The 18,730-nt window shown below is 39.0% G+C and overlaps 1 protein-coding gene across 1 annotated transcript; it reads right to left on the bottom strand.

The window, feature by feature from the left end:
• Positions 1 to 474: 474 nt before the first annotated feature.
• Positions 475 to 18,532, bottom strand: kcnj6 (potassium inwardly rectifying channel subfamily J member 6). The gene is made up of 3 exons (XM_059351861.1): positions 18,416 to 18,532; positions 8,005 to 8,925; positions 475 to 1,676 (listed from the first exon to the last, which is right to left on the bottom strand). The coding sequence occupies exons 2-3, from the start codon at positions 8,900 to 8,902 to the stop codon at positions 1,324 to 1,326; spliced, it is 1,251 nt and encodes a 416-aa protein (XP_059207844.1). The 5' UTR covers positions 8,903 to 8,925; positions 18,416 to 18,532; the 3' UTR covers positions 475 to 1,323.
• Positions 18,533 to 18,730: the final 198 nt, after the last annotated feature.

Here is an 18,730-nt window from a genome sequence, read left to right as displayed (position 1 = left end):
CTGCTCCAGTGGTGCAAAGTCCTGAAGTAAATTTACCCAACATTTTCAAAGATCTACTTTATACTTCTACTCCATTTCAGACATTTAGACATGTTATTCTGACACAAATTGATCTTTTTAAGGTAAGTTTTTTTAATTTAAAAACTTTGTGGTCAAAGTATCTTTCTGGTTGGTATATGCATTCAACTGCAGACACTTTCATCTTCCAAAATGTCCCTGCTCTGTGAGTGATACTTTCTGAATGTACAGCTTCTTGGTGGAAATCATGCTGCAACCTCCGGGTCTGAGCAGTGAGGCAAAAAACTACAGTTTTCTTTTTTTACAGTGTAGAAACATTTCACTACAGAACCACTACTACTTACTTTGATACTTTTATTAGTTAGTAGAGTTTTGAATGTGAATGTAAATGATTTTAGTAGTATCTTCTTCCACCTCTCAAAAATGTAAAATGATGCAATAATCACAGAAAAAAAGTCTCATCAAGTGCATAATATGCAATTTATTGTTTATTTATTTGTGATACTGTTAGGTGACATGAGAGGGATTTCTGGAGACTAAACAGCGACTAAACTTCTCCATCAGAGGCCTCCAATGTGCAAAAGTGACGGGATGCGTTTTTAAAGGGCCGTTGTCTGAAGTCAACCAGCTGTAAACAGCAACTCATGGCTTCTAGAGGAAATGTGTAGTACTAGCTTAAAACAAACATTTAGAATGTGGGAACAAATCGTCATTGGTTTAAACTAGTGTTTGCATCCATTGAGATGTATGTCTTCTGTAGAACATTACAGTATATACACAATACAAGATAAATTAACCGCAGATAATGTTTATACATGCTGATATATGTCTGAAAAAAAAAAACAAATAATGAAAGCTTTATACATACAGTAAGGCAGAGAATATACAGAACTAACCTAAAAGAAATAGTATCAAACATCTGTCAAATATTCACACCGCAACAAAACAAAGAATTCAAAACAATCAATAGTATATACAAAAATACCTATGCAAATGCCCCTAGGAATATTTTAATAGAAAAAATAATAGGAATCTCATCAGGAGGACATCACATTATATTTGAAACATGCACGTCCCGCAGAGGGTTTTCAGTTCAGCGGTGGGCCACATGTCTAGATGTTTTGCTGTTTTTGGGGTTAACTGTGAAATCACTGAGAAAAAGCGGTTCTTGGTGCAGGGATACTTGGTCTACTGTGCTCATTGGTCCTCGTTTAGTACCTCAAACTCTCACTGTGCTCTGGGAGCTTGAGTGTTCATCCCAGACGGGAGACAATAATCTCATACGAACCTCAAACAAGTCCTCTATCACACTTTGGACTCGCTCTCTATGTTGGCAATGTCCCCGTTCCTCTCAGTCTGCTGGCTCTTCCCCTGCTCGTCCAGGCCGGTCTTGGTCTCCTGACCCTCCTGCTGTGACTCCGGCAGCCCCTGCTGGCTCAACTTACTGGCCAGAGACCAGGTGAGGGGCAGGCGGGCGCGGTTGGCCATGTCAGCAAGCTCTTTGGCACTGCAGGAGGGTGTGTTGGTCTCGTAGATATCGTGGAAGCTGTTGTAGTCCACCTCGTAGAAGCCGTCCTCCAGCGTCAGGACGGGTGTGAAGCGGTAGCCCCACTTGATCTCACTGCTGACGTAGGAGCTCCTGGCCTGGCAGGTCATGCCTGGAGACACAACACAACATTAAAATTATCAGATAACGTGGGTTTTTTCAAAGCGCCTAACAAAAAAACGAGGTCACGTAGAGCTCACTATTTTATATTACATTTATATATACTTATATTAAGTATTTTCAGGTCAATTATATGGCAAAACAGCGTTTCTTTTGATGGAAAAACGTTTCATTTATACGGTAAAAAAGGAATAAAATGGCAATCTTAAACGTGAAATCAACAGTGCCAATATCTTTTTACCGTAATATTAAAAAAAGTTCTACCGTATTCATTACGGTAAAGTTCTGGCAACCACAGCAGTTTTTTTACCGTAAAAACAACAGTTTTATTTTTTACAGTGTAGAAACACTGACGTAGGAGGTCCTTGAGACACAACATAACATTAATCCTCTGGGGTCGATGATAACGTGGCTTTTTTCAAAGCGCCGTAACAAAACACGAGGTCACGTAGAGCGCTGCTGTCGACTTCACTCCAAATTACAGACTTGAAACTTTCTCCAGTTTTTTGTCTGATGTTCCGAGGTCATGTTAAACCAAAGATATGATTGTTTTAATTTGATAGTACAAAAATACTTATTCAAGTGTAAAAGTAGGATGGGATGAGGCAGGCGTGGCATTATGTAAAAATGGAAAAAAGGGCTCTAATCATCTAACACTGTTCCTATCAACAAACATGTTTTTATGGTAATGTTTTGTGTATAGTTTTGTTATATTTGCATTTTACTTTTATATGTTCATATTTGCAACCTATGTTTGCATTTTTCAGGTCCGAAACAGTTCATTGAGCATATTTGTGGTTTTTATTGTCATAAATAGTATAATTTTATTTCAGATTTCATGATTTTTTTGTATTTTTGGGCCCAATATGTTAATAAAGTGGGTTAAAGTGAAAAATAATAGTCAGATCATGTTGAAGTTGTGCTGAGAAAATACCAAATACCAAACATGGGTATAGTAAATATTATGTGGTGTATATAAAGGGCAAATAGGCTCAGACCCCAGAGGGTTAAAGAGATAAACTTATGGTTCCTCTAATGGTACCAATACACAGTTTTGTTTTATTTTGTCAGATTTATGACCCGAATACAATGGTTTGAAGATCATTTTGTTTGAGGTGCAGATAGGCTCACGGTGTATATGGGCCAAGGGGGAATCACGGGGACGGGCACAAAATCAGGCTCACTGTGCAGATGCACAAATTATTTTTCAGTTTTTTTAAGGGGCATTTGTGCTGCATTCATGCAGTGTCGTTATAATCATTAAAAGTGTGTTCCTGACTGGGAAAAATCACAAGAATACCCGCTCAAGTCGATGCAACAACTCAAAAAGTTGGAAAACATTTTTGTGCAAACATGTTGTTTCAAGCACATCTTCTTAGCATCCAATGTTAGACCTCGAACACAATGAAAAACAACTTCCCAACAAGGAGCATATGAGGTCTTTGAGGGATGTAAACTGGAATATAAGTATAATGTTGCAGAGGAAAGACTGAGCTATGTTGGTACAACTTCAGCCTCTTTTTTTTAAGCCTTTACTTATTCACATTTTGGAAAATTTCAAAAGTAGTTAAAAGGATACCAAATCACCTATTAGCAGCTCCTGTTTACAGGGTACTATCACTGGATCTCAAAACATTCTGATTCTCACACAAGTCCTTCAGTTGTAGAGCATACTTCGAAGAGTTGATTTCTAAACGTTATTTTGTGATGAGAAGAAGAAGTATTTTTTATTAAATCAAATCTCTGCTAAAAAATAATCAAATGTCCACTGGAGTGATTTTATCAGGGAAAATGTCCAACTGCTGTCAGAGAACTCAGAAAAGGGGCTTTTCTACCCTGTGTTTTTTTTATTTGGAGGCATTTATTTTGTCTGGGATGCTCCCTGGTCAAAAACAGGCTTTCAGGATCTTGCGTATCTTTCGGAGAGAACTGCCAAACATTAAAGCAGCAGGACAACATGGACAAAAACAATCAGGCTCACTCTGCAGATCTTGTCTCACAACATTTACACTGGAATCACATTAGGGAGGGATCTCTTGATTGATTACAGGATGCAAACCTGTTTCATTGTACATAAGTGCACTCAAATATTTTTAAGTGAATTTGAAAAACTGTAAATCTATGACTAGAGTTAATTATTCGATACATGAGAGTAAAATGGTTTATTTGCTATGACAGCTGCTAAGAAATGTATTCTACTACAATGGAAGTGTGACTTACTGCCCACACGTCAGCAATGAACTGTGATCATACTGTACCAGGGAGAAAATCATGTGTAGCATAGTGTGAAGAGGAGAGTTTGAGGTTGTGAATAAGAACAACACCTGCTATGGATGTAAGTAATGAGAAGCTACTGAGAAGTCTACAGCCATGCTAGAAGCACTGTGGGGCTGTACCTGATGTGCTGTAATCGAAATGCTAACAAGCTAACAATGACAACATGCTGTTAAACAGGGAGCGTGTCTATGTTCCCCGGGTCCTATGTTCCCCTCTTTGTATGAGACTGGGGAATATAGGACACTTTTTCCCCGCTTTTCCCAAAAAGGGTCCTATGTTCCCCGGTCTGTTACTTTTTCCACCATTACTGCCAAATTCCATGGCAAATAGGCCTAACCCTAACCCTAACCCTATTTAAAAAGCCAAAAAATGAACTGCAAAGTAACCAGAAAGTAGCTGCTGTGCAAGTTTTTGGGCTGCTTGACCTAAGGTGGACCATGTTACGGTAGGCCTGCTGGCCATGCTGAGAGTCTACCGTAAAGACTGATAGATTGCAGGGAACATAGGACCCTTTTTCAGAAAAATTCCTATGTTCCCTGAGCGGAGAACATAGGTCCCGGGGAACATAGGGTTGACCCCCTAGAAACTGTGAGGCTGCACCTGATGTGCTTTAATCTAAATGCTAACATGCTAACAATGACAAGGGAGCGTGTCTATGTTGCCCCTTTTTTAGAAAAAAGTCCTATGTTCCCTGTGTTTCCCAAAAAGGGTCCTATGTTCCCCTATAGCAATAAATACTGAGGAGCATAGGACTCTTTTTCTGAAGAAGGGTCCTATGCTCCCCACTGTTGCGGGGTTAGGGCTAGGGTTATGCCTATTTGCTATGGAATTTGGCAGTAATGGTGGAAAAAGTAACAGAACGGGGAACATAGGACCCTTTTTGGGAAAAGCGGGGAAAAAGGGTCCTATGTTCCCCAGTCTCATACAAAGAGGGAAACATAGGTCCCGGGGAACATAGGGATGACCCCCAAGAAGCACTGTGAGGCTGTACCTGATGTGCTTTTATCTAAATGCTAACATGCTAACAATGACAACATGCTGTTAAACATCATATCTTAGCATGTTGGTATGCTAATACTTAGCTGAGGCAATTGGGAATGTCATTGGTTTAGCAGTAAGTTATATAAACAGATATATTATTGCTGAAACTGTATACAAACGAGAATTGTTTGTATCAGAATTATTCTGATTACTGACACCTCTGAACAGGCTTTGATTGCATGTAGGTAAACTTGCATGTGGAGAGTGATAGTGTGCATTTTTGTTGTGGTTTGATGAATGAGGAGAACAAGCGGAGGGGGGTGGTCGTTCAATACACATTTAATGCATGCAACGTCGGATTCAGTTCTGGCATGCTGCAGAATGAATGAAAAGGTTATGGAGACTGAAACTTCTTATATAATCATCGTGGCACGGTGTCAGTTATTCTGGTGCATTGAAGGTTGCTTCACTTTGTGCTTACATGGTAAAGTTATCAAAACAGATTTATTATATGTGGTCGTGTGTGGTCGGCTTATATGGTCAGCCTGTCAATATCTTACTCAAGTGGTCAGTGGTGAAACAAGTCTACTTCCTCGAATACACACAGATCTAAGTATAAGTTTACACTGAGCTTATGGATACATGCTGCACAGAATTTCAAAGAAATGCATGCATGCAATGACAGAGAGCAAAAGAGGTGAAACGCACTGGCTAAAATGCAATCTCTGAACCTATCGTCTATCATCTGATCTGAACTACAAATAACGATCTGGCTTTTTTCAGGCTTTTTAAAAATGTATGACTGCAGAGAAACAACCAAGCTTAAGACATCAGCTGTGTTTCCATTAAGTCAAAGTGAAATTTTGAAATATTGCGTTAAAATTATTAAATGCAAATTAGGAACGTTTCAATCAACTGGTTAAATGTATGTCAGAACTTACTCGGCAAAAACGTTTCCATCTCTTGTTTCCCAATAACACTTTTTTCGAAAATGATAAAAACCACTAGCCTGGCTAACGCCAGACTAATCACAAATGAGATATAGTCTGGTTACCAGCTATTCATTTTTCCTTTGAGGAGGCGTGGTTTACGATCTTCCAGAGCCGTTTAATGGCCGATATGAATGTCTATCAAAATAGTACAGCTTGATCGAAAGAGAGTTTCGCATCGGCTGCAGCCATGTTGGATCCGTAAGAAAACTACAAAACTACAAGCTTCCATCTGTTGAGTAGTAGGGCGTCATTGTCTCGCCGTCCCTCCCCGTTCTGTGATTGGATCCTTAAAACAGGGCTAAGAATCGGCTATGGAAACCAGACCCTTTCGCAGTTCGAAATGAAATCGAGCGCACAAGCCAGTATAGGTATACCCAGGCTAAAAAAACACCTCAATCAAGTGTAAAAACTTTTATGTGCATTTTTTTTTAAATAAATTTTGGTGTTTGCATCAAGCTTTTCTGATGTGAATCTTCCAAATTCTCAGATGGTTGTGTGTGTCTGTTATCACCTCGCCTCTCGCCCTCCCATATATGGCCTTCATGGCTTTAAGCGTAACTTAAATTATTCAGCACATTTTGGGGGGCATATATGAATTCCAGTGCATTGTGTTTAGTAGGCATAACTAACAACAGCCTCTAGTAAGTTATTTAAATAATTAAATGAATGTGCAGAAAAGAGCAATTTCTATTCATCCTTTCAGACTTCTGACATTCGATCTGATCATCTATATCGCAGGAGTCGGCAACCTTTACTAACAGAAGAGCCATTGTCGGCCAAAATAAGAGAAAACAGTCGGAATGGAGCCACAAACCTTATGTTGAGCCTTAGAATGGACATAAAAGTCTAGATTAACATTAATAATAGGTCATAATGAGCATTTATTTATACGATTTTGTCAGAATGCAAATGAGAGGAAGATTTGGAACTGAAAGCTATAGCTTAGCAAGGAAAACTCAACTTGAAGTTGGCTAAATTTAGAGGTTAGGTGCTGGCCCGAGCTATGATGCACATATTAGTGGACTAAAATGTTTTTAAAACATAACTGCCATTATAATATACACATTTTTTACAATTGAAGAATACAAATTGCTTTGGGCCTGCACCAATGATAAATTAAATTTGAAATGTAAAGAAATAAACGTTTCATTTTGCTACAGGGAGCCACTGAGGACAGCCTGAAGAGCCAAGTATGGCTTCAGAGACGCAGGTTGCCTACCCCTGGCCTATCGTCACAAGTCTGCACAGTTAAATCCCTTGTATAACACTTACTTGTACACATGATTGTAATCTACCGTATTTCCTCAAATAGTAGCCGGGGCTTCTTTTAATAAAAAATCAGTTTGGGACCCGGCTAATAATAGGGGCAGGCTATTCTTTGAAGGAGGCTTTTATTAAAAAAAGAAAATCAGAGCAGCTCTGACCGGCACTTTTTATAGTGTTTTACACAGCGCATTGTAGCCAGTTACCCGGATGTCGGCCATATTGGAAGTACTTGGATGTAAACAAACAATGAACAGCACGCTAAATGTTCATTTTAAGCAGCATTTAAAATGGCTAAACTACTAAAAAGCCCAGAAGAACGTGCGTAAACGGCTCGACTTTACAGAGAATGACTAGGACAGCGGGAGAAACAACCATATTTACCTACAGGACTAACTCGTGTGGCCAAACTTCAAAATACAGGTGTTGTGTTTCCTGAATGGTGTTCTCCGTAGCATCACCTCTGCGGTTGGAGTTAGTTATCTCAACAAGGCCTAACCTTAAACTTAAATCCTGTTTCGGGTTAAGGTAAACTTGGGCTCATGTTAACAACTTAAAGGAGGACTGGTTGGGGTCAGGGGTCAGGTTGGTGCAGGTTAAGGTGAGGGGGATACATATCGACGGGGGAACAGACTTTGACATAACACCGGTAAGACACCCTGCTTATAAAAGAGGCCGGCTTTTATTTACTACAAATTGTTTTTACACCGGTTACTAAATGAGGCCGGTCATTAATAGGGGCCCGGCTTTAAATTGAGGAAATACGGTATGCAGAATAACATCACAAATACATCTAAACCAACTGACCTGTGGCCTCCACCATCCCCTCCAGGATGACAACAATCTCTAGTTCGTCCTTGGTCAGGTGGGCTTGTGAGATCTCCCAGAAGGGGCTGCTCTGGTTGATCTCGTGGCAGATGATGAGCGGGGACACCAGGAAGAGCCTATCGTCTCCCGTGTTGTAACCCACATTTATGTCCGTTTGGTTCAAAGGGATGAACTCCCCTTCCTTGGTCTGCTTTGACTTGATAAGCTTGGCCCTGATTGACGCCTCCACGATGTGCGAGTTTCTGAGATCTCCGACTCTGAACATGAGGCACAGCCGTCCGTCTCTCATGGAGATGACCGCGTTGGTGGAAAACACTAGTGTCTCAGCTCTCTTCTTGGGCTGTGAGATCTTAACAAACATGCAGCCCACCATGAAGGCGTTCACAATAGATCCCAAAACCGACTGAATTAAAAGCAGAAGGATCCCCTCCGGGCATTTGTCTGTGATGACTCTGTAGCCATAACCAATGGTGGTCTCTGTCTCGATGGAGAACAGAAAGGCTGATACAAACCCGTTCAGGTTATTGACACACGGAGTCCACTCGCTTTCTGCTAAATGTTCCAGGTCACCCCGTAGATATGCAATGAGCCACCACATGAAGCCGAAAAAGAGCCACGTCACGGTGTACACCAAGACAAAAATGAACAGGTTGAACCTCCATTTGAGATCTACCAGCGTGGTGAAAATGTCGGTCAGGTAGCGGTACGTCTCCCGAACGTTCCCGTGGTGGACGTTGCACTTCCCGTCTTTCTGGACGTACCGCTGTACGTTCCGTTCCCGTTCCCTCTCTACCAGCTGTTTGGGCAGGTCCTCGCGGGCCTGCTTTGGCAACTTCGGCGGTTTGATGATGGCCGGGCTCTCCACATCCTGCTCCATGTGGTTTCTGGGTGGATTCAAGCCTTTAGGAGAGGAAACAATGGTGGAAATCAGTAGTGGTAGTAGTAGTAGGAGTGGCAATCATAATGGCTGTGAGACAAATCAATTTCTCTAAGTTAGCAGCTTAGGCTAGGAGTGGCACAGCCTGCACTGGGTCTAACCCACAACAAGCTGCTGCCTGGTTGGGGGGTCGGGGCAATCGAGAGCAACATTAGACCCCCTGTGTTAGGGTCTCCCTGGTCTAAATCCCTGAGATTTAGGGTACAGGCCAACGTTTTAATAGTTTAGAATTTTTCATTAGTTTTAGTTTTAATTTTGTTGTGATTTTTTTGTTTTTAAATTCAGTTTTATTTAGTTTTTGGAGTGAGTTTGCTAGTTTTTATTATTTTTAATTTTTTGGAAAATGCTTAGTTTTAGTTTAGTTTTTATTAGTTTTAGTGTTAGTGTTTTTGTAATGGGGTATTTGTTGGGTGCCAGATCTAATAAGGTCACAATAAATGTTGCCTTTATTTCCTTTGTCTGATCCATCTCAGCCCCAATAAGTTTATTAAGTCATAAAACCAGAAATAGATTTCATATCAACCAAAAAGGTTTACGTATGAAAAATGTTGACAAAGATTAAAACTAAGGACATTTTCACTATAATTTTAGTTAGTTTTAGTTAGTTTTGTAACCACAAAAAAACATTTTCAGTAAGTTATAGTTCATTAAAAAACTTTATTTCAGTTAACGAAAATGTTTTTCCAATTCTAGTTTTCGTTATTTCGTTAGTTTTCGTTAACTGTAATAACCTTGGTGCAGGCTACATGTATATCATCATATATTCAGTGAATCTGTTTTCATTGCATTTTGTAATATTTTGCTGTTATTAATTCACCGAGTTTTCCCCCTCGGCCAAGTGTAAAAACATTTTTGGGATACTTGAATAGACTTTTTTGAAATCACACTCTTCCATTTCTATTTAATGTGCAATTTGAAAAATTATTTCCAAAAATGTTATTTGTACATGCCTTAACCCTTTATCAGGCAGAGAACTATATTTGGTAAGTTCAGGTAATATTTCTCGAAAAAAGTTGCAAAATTACTAGATTAAAGTGGCAAATGTACAAGAAAAAAAGTCGCAGATTTACGAAAAAAATGGGGAAAAAAGCAACTTTTGTCTGCCAGATCCACCACTTTAAATCTTATAAATATGTGCTTTTTTTTCTCTCGTAGATTTGCCACTTTAATCTCGTAAACTTTTTTCTCAAAATATTATTTTCTTATGTTTTTTTACCCATTCTGGCTGTATGTAATATCCTCCAATATTCTCTAGGGTTGAAATTTGGAATTTGCAAGTATTTCAATGAGTGTCCTATTAAGGGTTAAATACGTCCCTGACACACACACACACACACACACACACACACACACCTGATTCATGCCTTTCCCTTGTTCTCACAATCCCTCAGCCCCAAATCCTCTTTTTACCTCTCCATTCTCTTTCTCTGTGTGATTACAGGAACCACTGGGGGGCTCCATCCATATGGGTGCACCAAGAAAAGGCCCCCCATGCAGCTTCTCCACTCCTCCCTCTATCCTCCTCCGCTCATCCCTTCATCCAGCTCCTCCATCCTCCCTTCCTACAATCCCAACTCTCCATATGCATTAAACATTTCTGAACTCAAATCCATATTGGCGTATGTGGCGACAATAATTACGCCCCCATATGGCTGATGGGAGTCATATTCATTGGACATCCTTCCCAGTTATTGGGCCAAGTTTCATGTTTCTGGCTCATTTCAGTTCATGGCAATTTGAGCTGTTGCACAAATGGACAAATAATAATAATAATGATAATAGTAATAATAATAATAAAGAGGCACAAACTCAATCAGGTTCTACCTCTTTGGGGACTTGAACTCCAGTAAAATAATATGAAATACAGTATAATAGTAGTGTGATCCCTCTGATGTGGCACATCTCTTTTACTATGCACATTGTCTAAGCCACCATCAGTGTTTTGTTTTGTTTTTTACCACTGGAACAAATGGCTGTGTTGAAGCCGTTCTGCTCTCCATTCACGGGATAATATTATGAGCTTGAGCAGCGCTGGTTTCCATGGCAACACACAGCTCAGTCTACCCGAGTGCTCACAATATAGCAGGAATGTACTGGATGAGGCCGCACGGCGCTGGATAACATTTGTCTGTTTCATCTGGTTTCAGAGGGCCTGAGGACGAACAATGTACCGTATCCGCTTTGTGCAGAAAACTGTCATTCATACAACATCTGGTTTTTAAATATATATATTTTTAGCTCTAAGAGACCAGTATGTGTGAATAGAAACAGTTATACAGGCTTGTTTCTTATATTACACATATTACACGGGTCCTTAAATCACTACACTGGCTTCCTGTGAGTCAGAAGATAGATTTTAAAATCTTACTGCTGGTCTACAAAGCACTGAATGGTCTCGGACCAAATGACATGCTTGATCTGCTCCCTCTCTATGAAGCATCCAGACCCCTTAGGTCATCTGGAACTGGCTTGTTGTGTGTCCCAAGAACAAGAATTAAGCTGGGTGAGGCAGCTTTCAGTTATTCTGCTCCTCACCTGTGGAACAAACTAGATCTGAGGTCTGAAACGGTCCCAAACGCTCAGCTCCTTTAAATCAGGACTAAAAACACTATTGTTTACTGCAGCGTACTCTTCAACGTTAACACTTATCTGCTCTACTCTACTGCCCTTACTTTTTAACTACGCAATGTTTGACTTGTGCTTTTTATTATTTTATCTATTTTCTTATCCTGCTGTATCTTATTTTATCTTATGTCTTTTTATCTCTATTTCCCTGTTTTAATTGGCTGTTTTTACTGTTTTCAATTGTGTCGTGCTGTTTTTAATGTTTATGTAAAGCACTTTGAATTACCTTGTGTTGAATTGTGCTATACAAATAAACTTGCCTTGCCTTGCCTTGTTATGATGGTACTGAGAGCAGAGTTACTATTATAGCTAATATAATCAACAACAGTTTGAATTGTTACTGATGTCAACTCTAACAGGAGGGAGGGAAGAATTTAACCCTCCGGCATCACCATGGGCACTTTTGGATTTTTTATTTATCAATCATGTTGGTCGAGTTAATGCGTGTGGCACAAACTGAAAGTTTTCAGATTAAATGTATGATATATGAATTTAACATTTGTTATCATTTATTTTATGATCAGAGTTTTAACATTACTTATTAACACAATTATTTCTGTGACAGAAGCTATTTTACAGACCTGTGAGACCTGCTCAGTCTATTATAGTCTAGATCAGGGATGGGCAACTTAAATGCTGGAGGGGGCCACAATTTTTCATGGACATTACCACAAGGTCACATATAGGACCGTGTACTTAACCAGATAAGATAAAACTGCAATTTTAAATATGTTTACAGTGCAGTAACTTAACATATTCCATGCTGAAATGCATGTATAACAGTATAAATAGGAATACAAAAGGTTTGAAAGAAAAAAAAATAACCACTTACTGTGATTTCTTTTTTTTTTCAGTGCAAGAACAGCAGAACAACATTAATTGCAAGAAGTCATTTTGAGCATTTTTACACTGCACTTTTAAGATTTCATGCTCAAATGCATGTAGTTGTACTGAGGGCCACTTCAAGTGAGGGTGCAGGCCGTATGCGGCCCCCGGGCCTCCAGTTGCCCATCCCTGGTCTAGAGGTAGGCCCATATATCGGCCGGCCGATATATGTTTAACTGATACATTTCTATTATTGTAAATATTCACTCTGAATTCTGAATTTGATTCATTCTATTTTGTTTAGAGTTTTGCACAGTGTTTCATGCAACTTTACAGGAAATTGTAAAACGTTTGTCTTTTGTTTTTTCTTTTCATAAAAAAACAACAGTGGCATTATGTAAACAAATGTAAAGTGTTATTTTCCCTTTTTTTGAAGATATTTTCAAATTCTGCAGTGTGCATTCAGCATTTTAATGTTTTTGATTTTTTGTATTTTTATGTGTGTTTTTGTGTGTTTTTACATGTGTTTTTGTGATTTTTGGTGTGTTTTTTATGTGTGATTTTGCATGTGTTTTATGTGTGTTTTTTGTATTTTTTTGTTTTTTGTAAAAAAAAAAAAAAAAAAAGGATGTGTTTTCAGTGTGTTTTTGTGTGTTTTAATGTGTCTTTTTTTTGTTTTTAAAAAATGTGTTTTTGTGTGTTTTTATCTGTTCCAAATGATGATCCAGTAAGTCAAAATGAAAAATGATCAGGTCATATAGGTGAGGTTGTGCTGGAAAAAAAACCCCACGAGTGGTTTATATAGACAGAATGAAAAGGAGTCAAAATAGCCCCAAACTCTAAAGGGTTGAGCTACACGGGCAGTTCATTATTTATTAATTAATACATTCATATTCAATTTTTAAAAAATGGTTTTAAAATGCTGTGACGTGCAAAAACAGCAGCATGGTGGTGAAGTGGTTAGTTTGTATTGTGGCCTCAAAGGAGGAGAGATTGAATGGTTAATGAAATAGTTAAAGCAGGTGCAGTGAAGTTACTGATGAAACTGAATCACTCAATCAGGTTTTTGTATGCAGGATGGTGTGTTTCACTGGTGATAACACAGCAGGATGTGGTCACAGACATATTGTGTCAAATGAACTCAAAGGTAAGTCTGTCAATATGCACGAGACGTGTGAACACCTTACTCATTATATTCATGATATTATTGCTGATTCATCTCCAACCAGGTAGCTCGATCCAGATGTGGATCCAAGATCCAGTTGAGGACACATGCTATTTTTAGGCACATACAAACAGCTGAGCACAGGCAGCATGGATGCCTCATACAAGTCATTTTCAAATCTTGTCTCAGAATGTATTTAGCTCTTTAATTTTCAGGTGAAAATGACAGATGATGACTTTCATGATTTTCAGAAATAAATAAAACGAGCCCCTTGTTGTGTGTTGCTTCTGCCAATGTGCTGCAAGATGCAAGACTCATTAGAGGATCAGTTCACCAAAATTGCACAAAAGATCAAATAAAAGAGAAACAGATTTATCAGGGTTATGTGAGATGTTTTGTTTGTGTGTGTGTGTGTGTGTGTGTGTGTGTGTGTGTGTGTGTGTGTGTGTGTGTGTGTGTGTGTGTGTGTGATGAGGGAACTGAAAAGTGTGGGTCTGTTTCACATTAAACATGCTACCACTTTGGGTCTTATTTCATTTTACTATATTCCAATTGAAAGCAAACAAAATGAAGTATTTTTGTAGGACAGCCCCAAAGTTAGCGTCACCATCACCATGCGTTCTTTTGAATTTTTGTTACATCGCGGTGAGGTGTTGTTTTATTTTGTGTTCGGGCCTTATTTCCTGTTTTATTTTGAAATAGTAACTCTCCTCTCGTCATCTGTCTGATTGTCTCCCCTAATTACCGATTGTGTTCACCTGGTGCTCCCTTCCCTCCATGTGTTCCAATAGTCTCTGTTTTCCCTTGTCTTGGTCCAGTGTGTTTGACCCGTCACCATACCAGCCACTTATCTCCTTCTTGAAACAGCTTGTCTTGTTTTTGCCTTTTTGGATTCCTCACAAGAGTGATTTTTCTTTGTAATTTATTTCTTTGTAATTTATTTATTAGTTTCATAGTTTTTTGAGTCAGCCGTTTTGTTTTTCCTCCTTTGGAGTGATTTTGTGTCCTTTATTATTTTTCAACCTTTAGTCCTGATCCAGTTTTCATAATGTTTTTGTAGAATCTTTTATTTTTCCTTTCATGTTTTGTTCCTCCTTTTTGGAGGGGCTTTTGTTTGTAGGAGTTTTTATTTCATCGTTTTCCCCTTGAGAGTTTTCCTCTTATCTTAGATTTGGATTATTTATTTAGTTTATTAGTGTAGATAGTTTGCAGTGTTTTCCTCCTTTGGAGCGACTTTTCTTTGTTAGACTTCTACTCGGAGTCAGGAGTTTAATAGCCCTTTTCTTTCACTCTGTGAGGTTTTCCTTGCTGCATTTTAAGAGAGATTTTAAATTCACCTGCTCTGCATCTGACAATTTTTTAAATTGGATTTTGGATCATTGCAGAAATAAGCTCTGTGGCAAAAACACATTTCTGTTGCTTACGCATTTTGTTCAGCAGGATAATCTTCACTAACTAACACCACTTTAATGATGTTTGGAGCGGTATGCAGCTGGCAGAAGTAGAAGGCAGAAGGTAACGTTATGCTACCACCGTTAGCTTCAGACATTTCCGACAAGCTAACCAGTTATGACAAGCTAGCGGAAATGCACCTTATAAATTGTTTATTAACATAATTAACAATCTACAAGAGTTTGCAAGAGCTCTGAAAAACACGACTAGAGGCTGTGAGGTGGACTAGTGAGAGAGTTCCTGTCCACTTTAGTTTAGTTTAGCTACTTGTTGGCAGCCACCTTTTTAAGGACAAGTGAAAACTTTGTTTAGTTGTACAACAAAACACAAACATCTCTTCAGCTTGTGTTACCACAGACCTTATTTCAGGCATCTAACCATAAACCCATTTAAAATCCTTATTGAGTTTGAGACGAGAGACCCCAGGGCGCTAACATGTTTATCACAGTTTAAGAACTCATTCCTACGGCGCCCTTTTGTGTTTTTTCAAAATTATGTGTTGATTATGGTTGTCTGGTCTTTGTAAGATCTAATAAATGAAACCTCAATGTCAATGAAACCACATGAGTTTATCCATTCCAACTCTGCTGACTGAGCTAACAATGGGAAAATAACCCAAAAGCAACATAAAAAGTCTTCACTGGTCTTGGTCCAAAACACAAGAAGTCAGAAATACTAGCTTACTGGGATACAGAGCAGACAAACACAGACAAAGGGAAAGACAGAGACTAAGGTCAATTCACAACCCAAGTCCGTTTAGTTCGTCCCAATCAGAGTCAAATTGATGAATTTGGTTGGTTTTGTATTTAGTCTGGTTTCTTTCACAGTGCAGAAATGTAAGAGGACCAAATAAAACTAAAAGATTTGCAGAGGGGTGTGTAGGAAGGTGGAGGGCTGGAAATCTACTCGCATTATTATTTCTGATTAGTTGAAAAGTTGGCGGTGTAAAATGTAAACACGGAAATGGATGGAGCCGATTGCAAACATGAGTACATTCGATTCTAGCGATGGTAATCTGCTCTGGTGTTACCAAACTAATGTGGAGAGAAACGCTCAGAAGGAGCTCCTGTTGATGTGTTGATCCATTATTTCACAGACGATGTGCTGCCATCAGACAGCTGTAGAATCAGAAGGAGAGCCTTGATGCTCCTACCACCATCTGCTGCTACCACCAAGGAAATATTAGGTTGTTTTGACCAACATGTTACATGATAACGTGATAATTCTGCAATGACAAATAAGCGTTTTGGTTAATTTACTTTAATTTGGTTGGATTCTGGTCAGATTACGTTCACAGTGAATGGAACCGCACTAGGATCTGTTTGGAAACGGACAGAGACCCTCTCAGGAGGTCTGGGACCGCTTGTTTTGGTCCACATCAGAGTACGATTGGAGCGTTCACAAGCAACCAAATGAACTGTAACAAGGATTTAACCGCTCCAGAGTTAGATTAAAACGGACTAAACTTTGGGTTGTGAAAATTCCCTTAAGGTGCTTCTCAAAGCCAAGGATGCTTATTTGATAGGACAGGTCCTTCTGACTACTACAGAGGCAAGACAAGACTCCTTCTAATCATTGGGATAACACACAAATGGAGCAAGCTTGCAAGTGTGCAGGTGTGTGTCATTGCGTAATTGGACAGATACTACGTTCAATTCAGTGCTAAAATTATAAAAAACTGGTGCACGACAAAGATGGTTTTAGCATTCTTCCTCCTTCACTCCTGTAATAATTACTATGGCCACTAGAGGTCAGCATCTGCCAGTAACGTTTAGCAGCCCATTTAATGTGCTGACAGGGGCTTTGTGTAACCTACACTATTAAAAAAAAGAGTCATTTTTACGGTAAAAAAACGGCAGTAGTGGTTGCCAAAACTTTTTTTAAATATTACGATAAAATTATATTAGCACTGTTGATTTCACACCGTAAAACATAAAAAGTTTCTCCATCAAAAGAAATGCTGTTTTGCCATATGATTGACAAGAAAATACTTTATAAATGCTGCATAAATTAAAGATTTTACCATTAAATATTACAGCATATTTTTGTTAGAGATATGGTGTTTAGTACATTTAGCAGTGAGAAAAAGTATTTTTACAAAAAAAAAACGCAAAAATTACAGTGATGGCTTGTATATATATTTCAGTAAATTTTTGTTACAAACACAGTGCCAGTGTATTTTACAGTGGCGTGATTTATTTAATTAGTGCCACGGGGCAATCGCACCGAGCACGGATTCCCAAGAGGAAATTTTCTAGTTAAAAAATACTGTTTAAGCTGATATATACATTTACGGTGTTTCATTGTTACTGAAACTGAATAAGCCCATTTATCATTTTACGGTCTTTTACTGTCATGGTTTAGCAGTTTTTCACCGTAAAATCCACAGACTTTTTTTTTACAGTGTACTAGATGGCAGCTGGCCCCTTCTAACCCCCATCAATGAGGGAGATTAGTGCTGATGAAGCCCATCCAATCAATAAACACTCAAACACCTGGTGAGGAGGAAGCGCACGACACATTTCAATTTATAAATAATATTGTAAAAAAAAAATCATAATGTGTAGAAATCCACCATTGTAATATGGATTTTTTTTTTAGTGTGTTGAGAACACAGTTGGGTTCTGAATGGGTTAATTTAACTTGTACAACAGGTTATAGGTCATTCTAGGGAACATTGGTGTAAAATAATTTACATTATATAAGACATGAAGAAAAAGAATTACAACTGACATATTATAGCCTACTTTTTAAAATTTCATTTTAGCCTAATGAACTGAAATGAGCTGGTTAGGAGATAACTAGCTCCAGGGTGATGAGGTTTTTTTTTTTAAATTATTATTATTTGAGTTGCTTATAATAAGCATAACAAGATGTTTTATTGTAGAGAAAGGCTAGGCTAAATGATGGGGGATGCTGCTGGGATCAGGTGCAGGGAGCAGAGAGAAAACTGGAGACAGAGGAGATCTCGATAATAATAACAGCTTAAATCTGTATTTTGTGCCTTTTTCACGTATTAATGAGTTTAATTTAATGCAGCAGTATGTGGCTGGTCTGTGGTGGTCCTGTGGTGATGTGAGGCCGCGGGCCTGCAGCCTCTTACAGCCCGGAACATTTTTTTTCTCTCTTCAACACCTTCCAGTTTTCTTCTTCCATCTATAAGCGGCTGTTTTTCAGCCCTTCGTCGTGTCAACAGGAAGAAGGAGAACCAGCCTCTACAGTTCATATTCAACATGCGTCTTTTCTTAATCATTGTTAATTAATCTGTGATTCGGCTCGCTCTGTTATGTAACTACCCACCCCCCCATACAGCCAAGAGATGATTACATTTAACAAGCTCTCATCAGTGTCGCTACCAGGAAAAGGAAGGAAAGGTGCATCCTTACCTTGTGCAGCAGATTCTCTCCCCGAGTCATCTTTAAAACCTTGTTTTTTGTTCCCTGCTGAGGTGTATAGGTTGTGATTATCAAGTCGCCCCCTCTCTTTCTCGCTCTCTCTCTCTGCGAAAACCGAGTGAAGAATAGCCACTAATTCCCTCTTTCCTCCATCCCCAGCACAGGAAAGGCATCGCTCCGTCAGCCTCCACCCCTCAGCTGGGAGAGAGACATAGAGAAACACCGAGAGAGAGAGAGAGAGAGAGAGAGAGAGAGAGAGAGGCGGAGAAATGTGCGCTGATAGGAGTGGATACGACGTATTCTTAG

The sequence above is a fragment of the Centropristis striata genome, chromosome 15 (assembly GCF_030273125.1).
Source record: "Centropristis striata isolate RG_2023a ecotype Rhode Island chromosome 15, C.striata_1.0, whole genome shotgun sequence".
Taxonomy (NCBI): Eukaryota; Metazoa; Chordata; class Actinopteri; order Perciformes; family Serranidae; genus Centropristis; species Centropristis striata.
This window is presented reverse-complemented; position numbering and strand designations above follow the sequence as displayed.

Bases quoted from the DNA above. Each gene is read 5' to 3' on its own strand.
- kcnj6 (XM_059351861.1), bottom strand. From the start codon at position 8,902: ATGGAGCAGGATGTGGAGAGCCCGGCCATCATCAAACCGCCGAAGTTG. The intron at 1,677-8,004 runs GTCAGTTGGTTT...TTGTGTCTCCAG, and splicing joins GGGGATGGTGGAGGCCACAG to GCATGACCTGCCAGGCCAGG.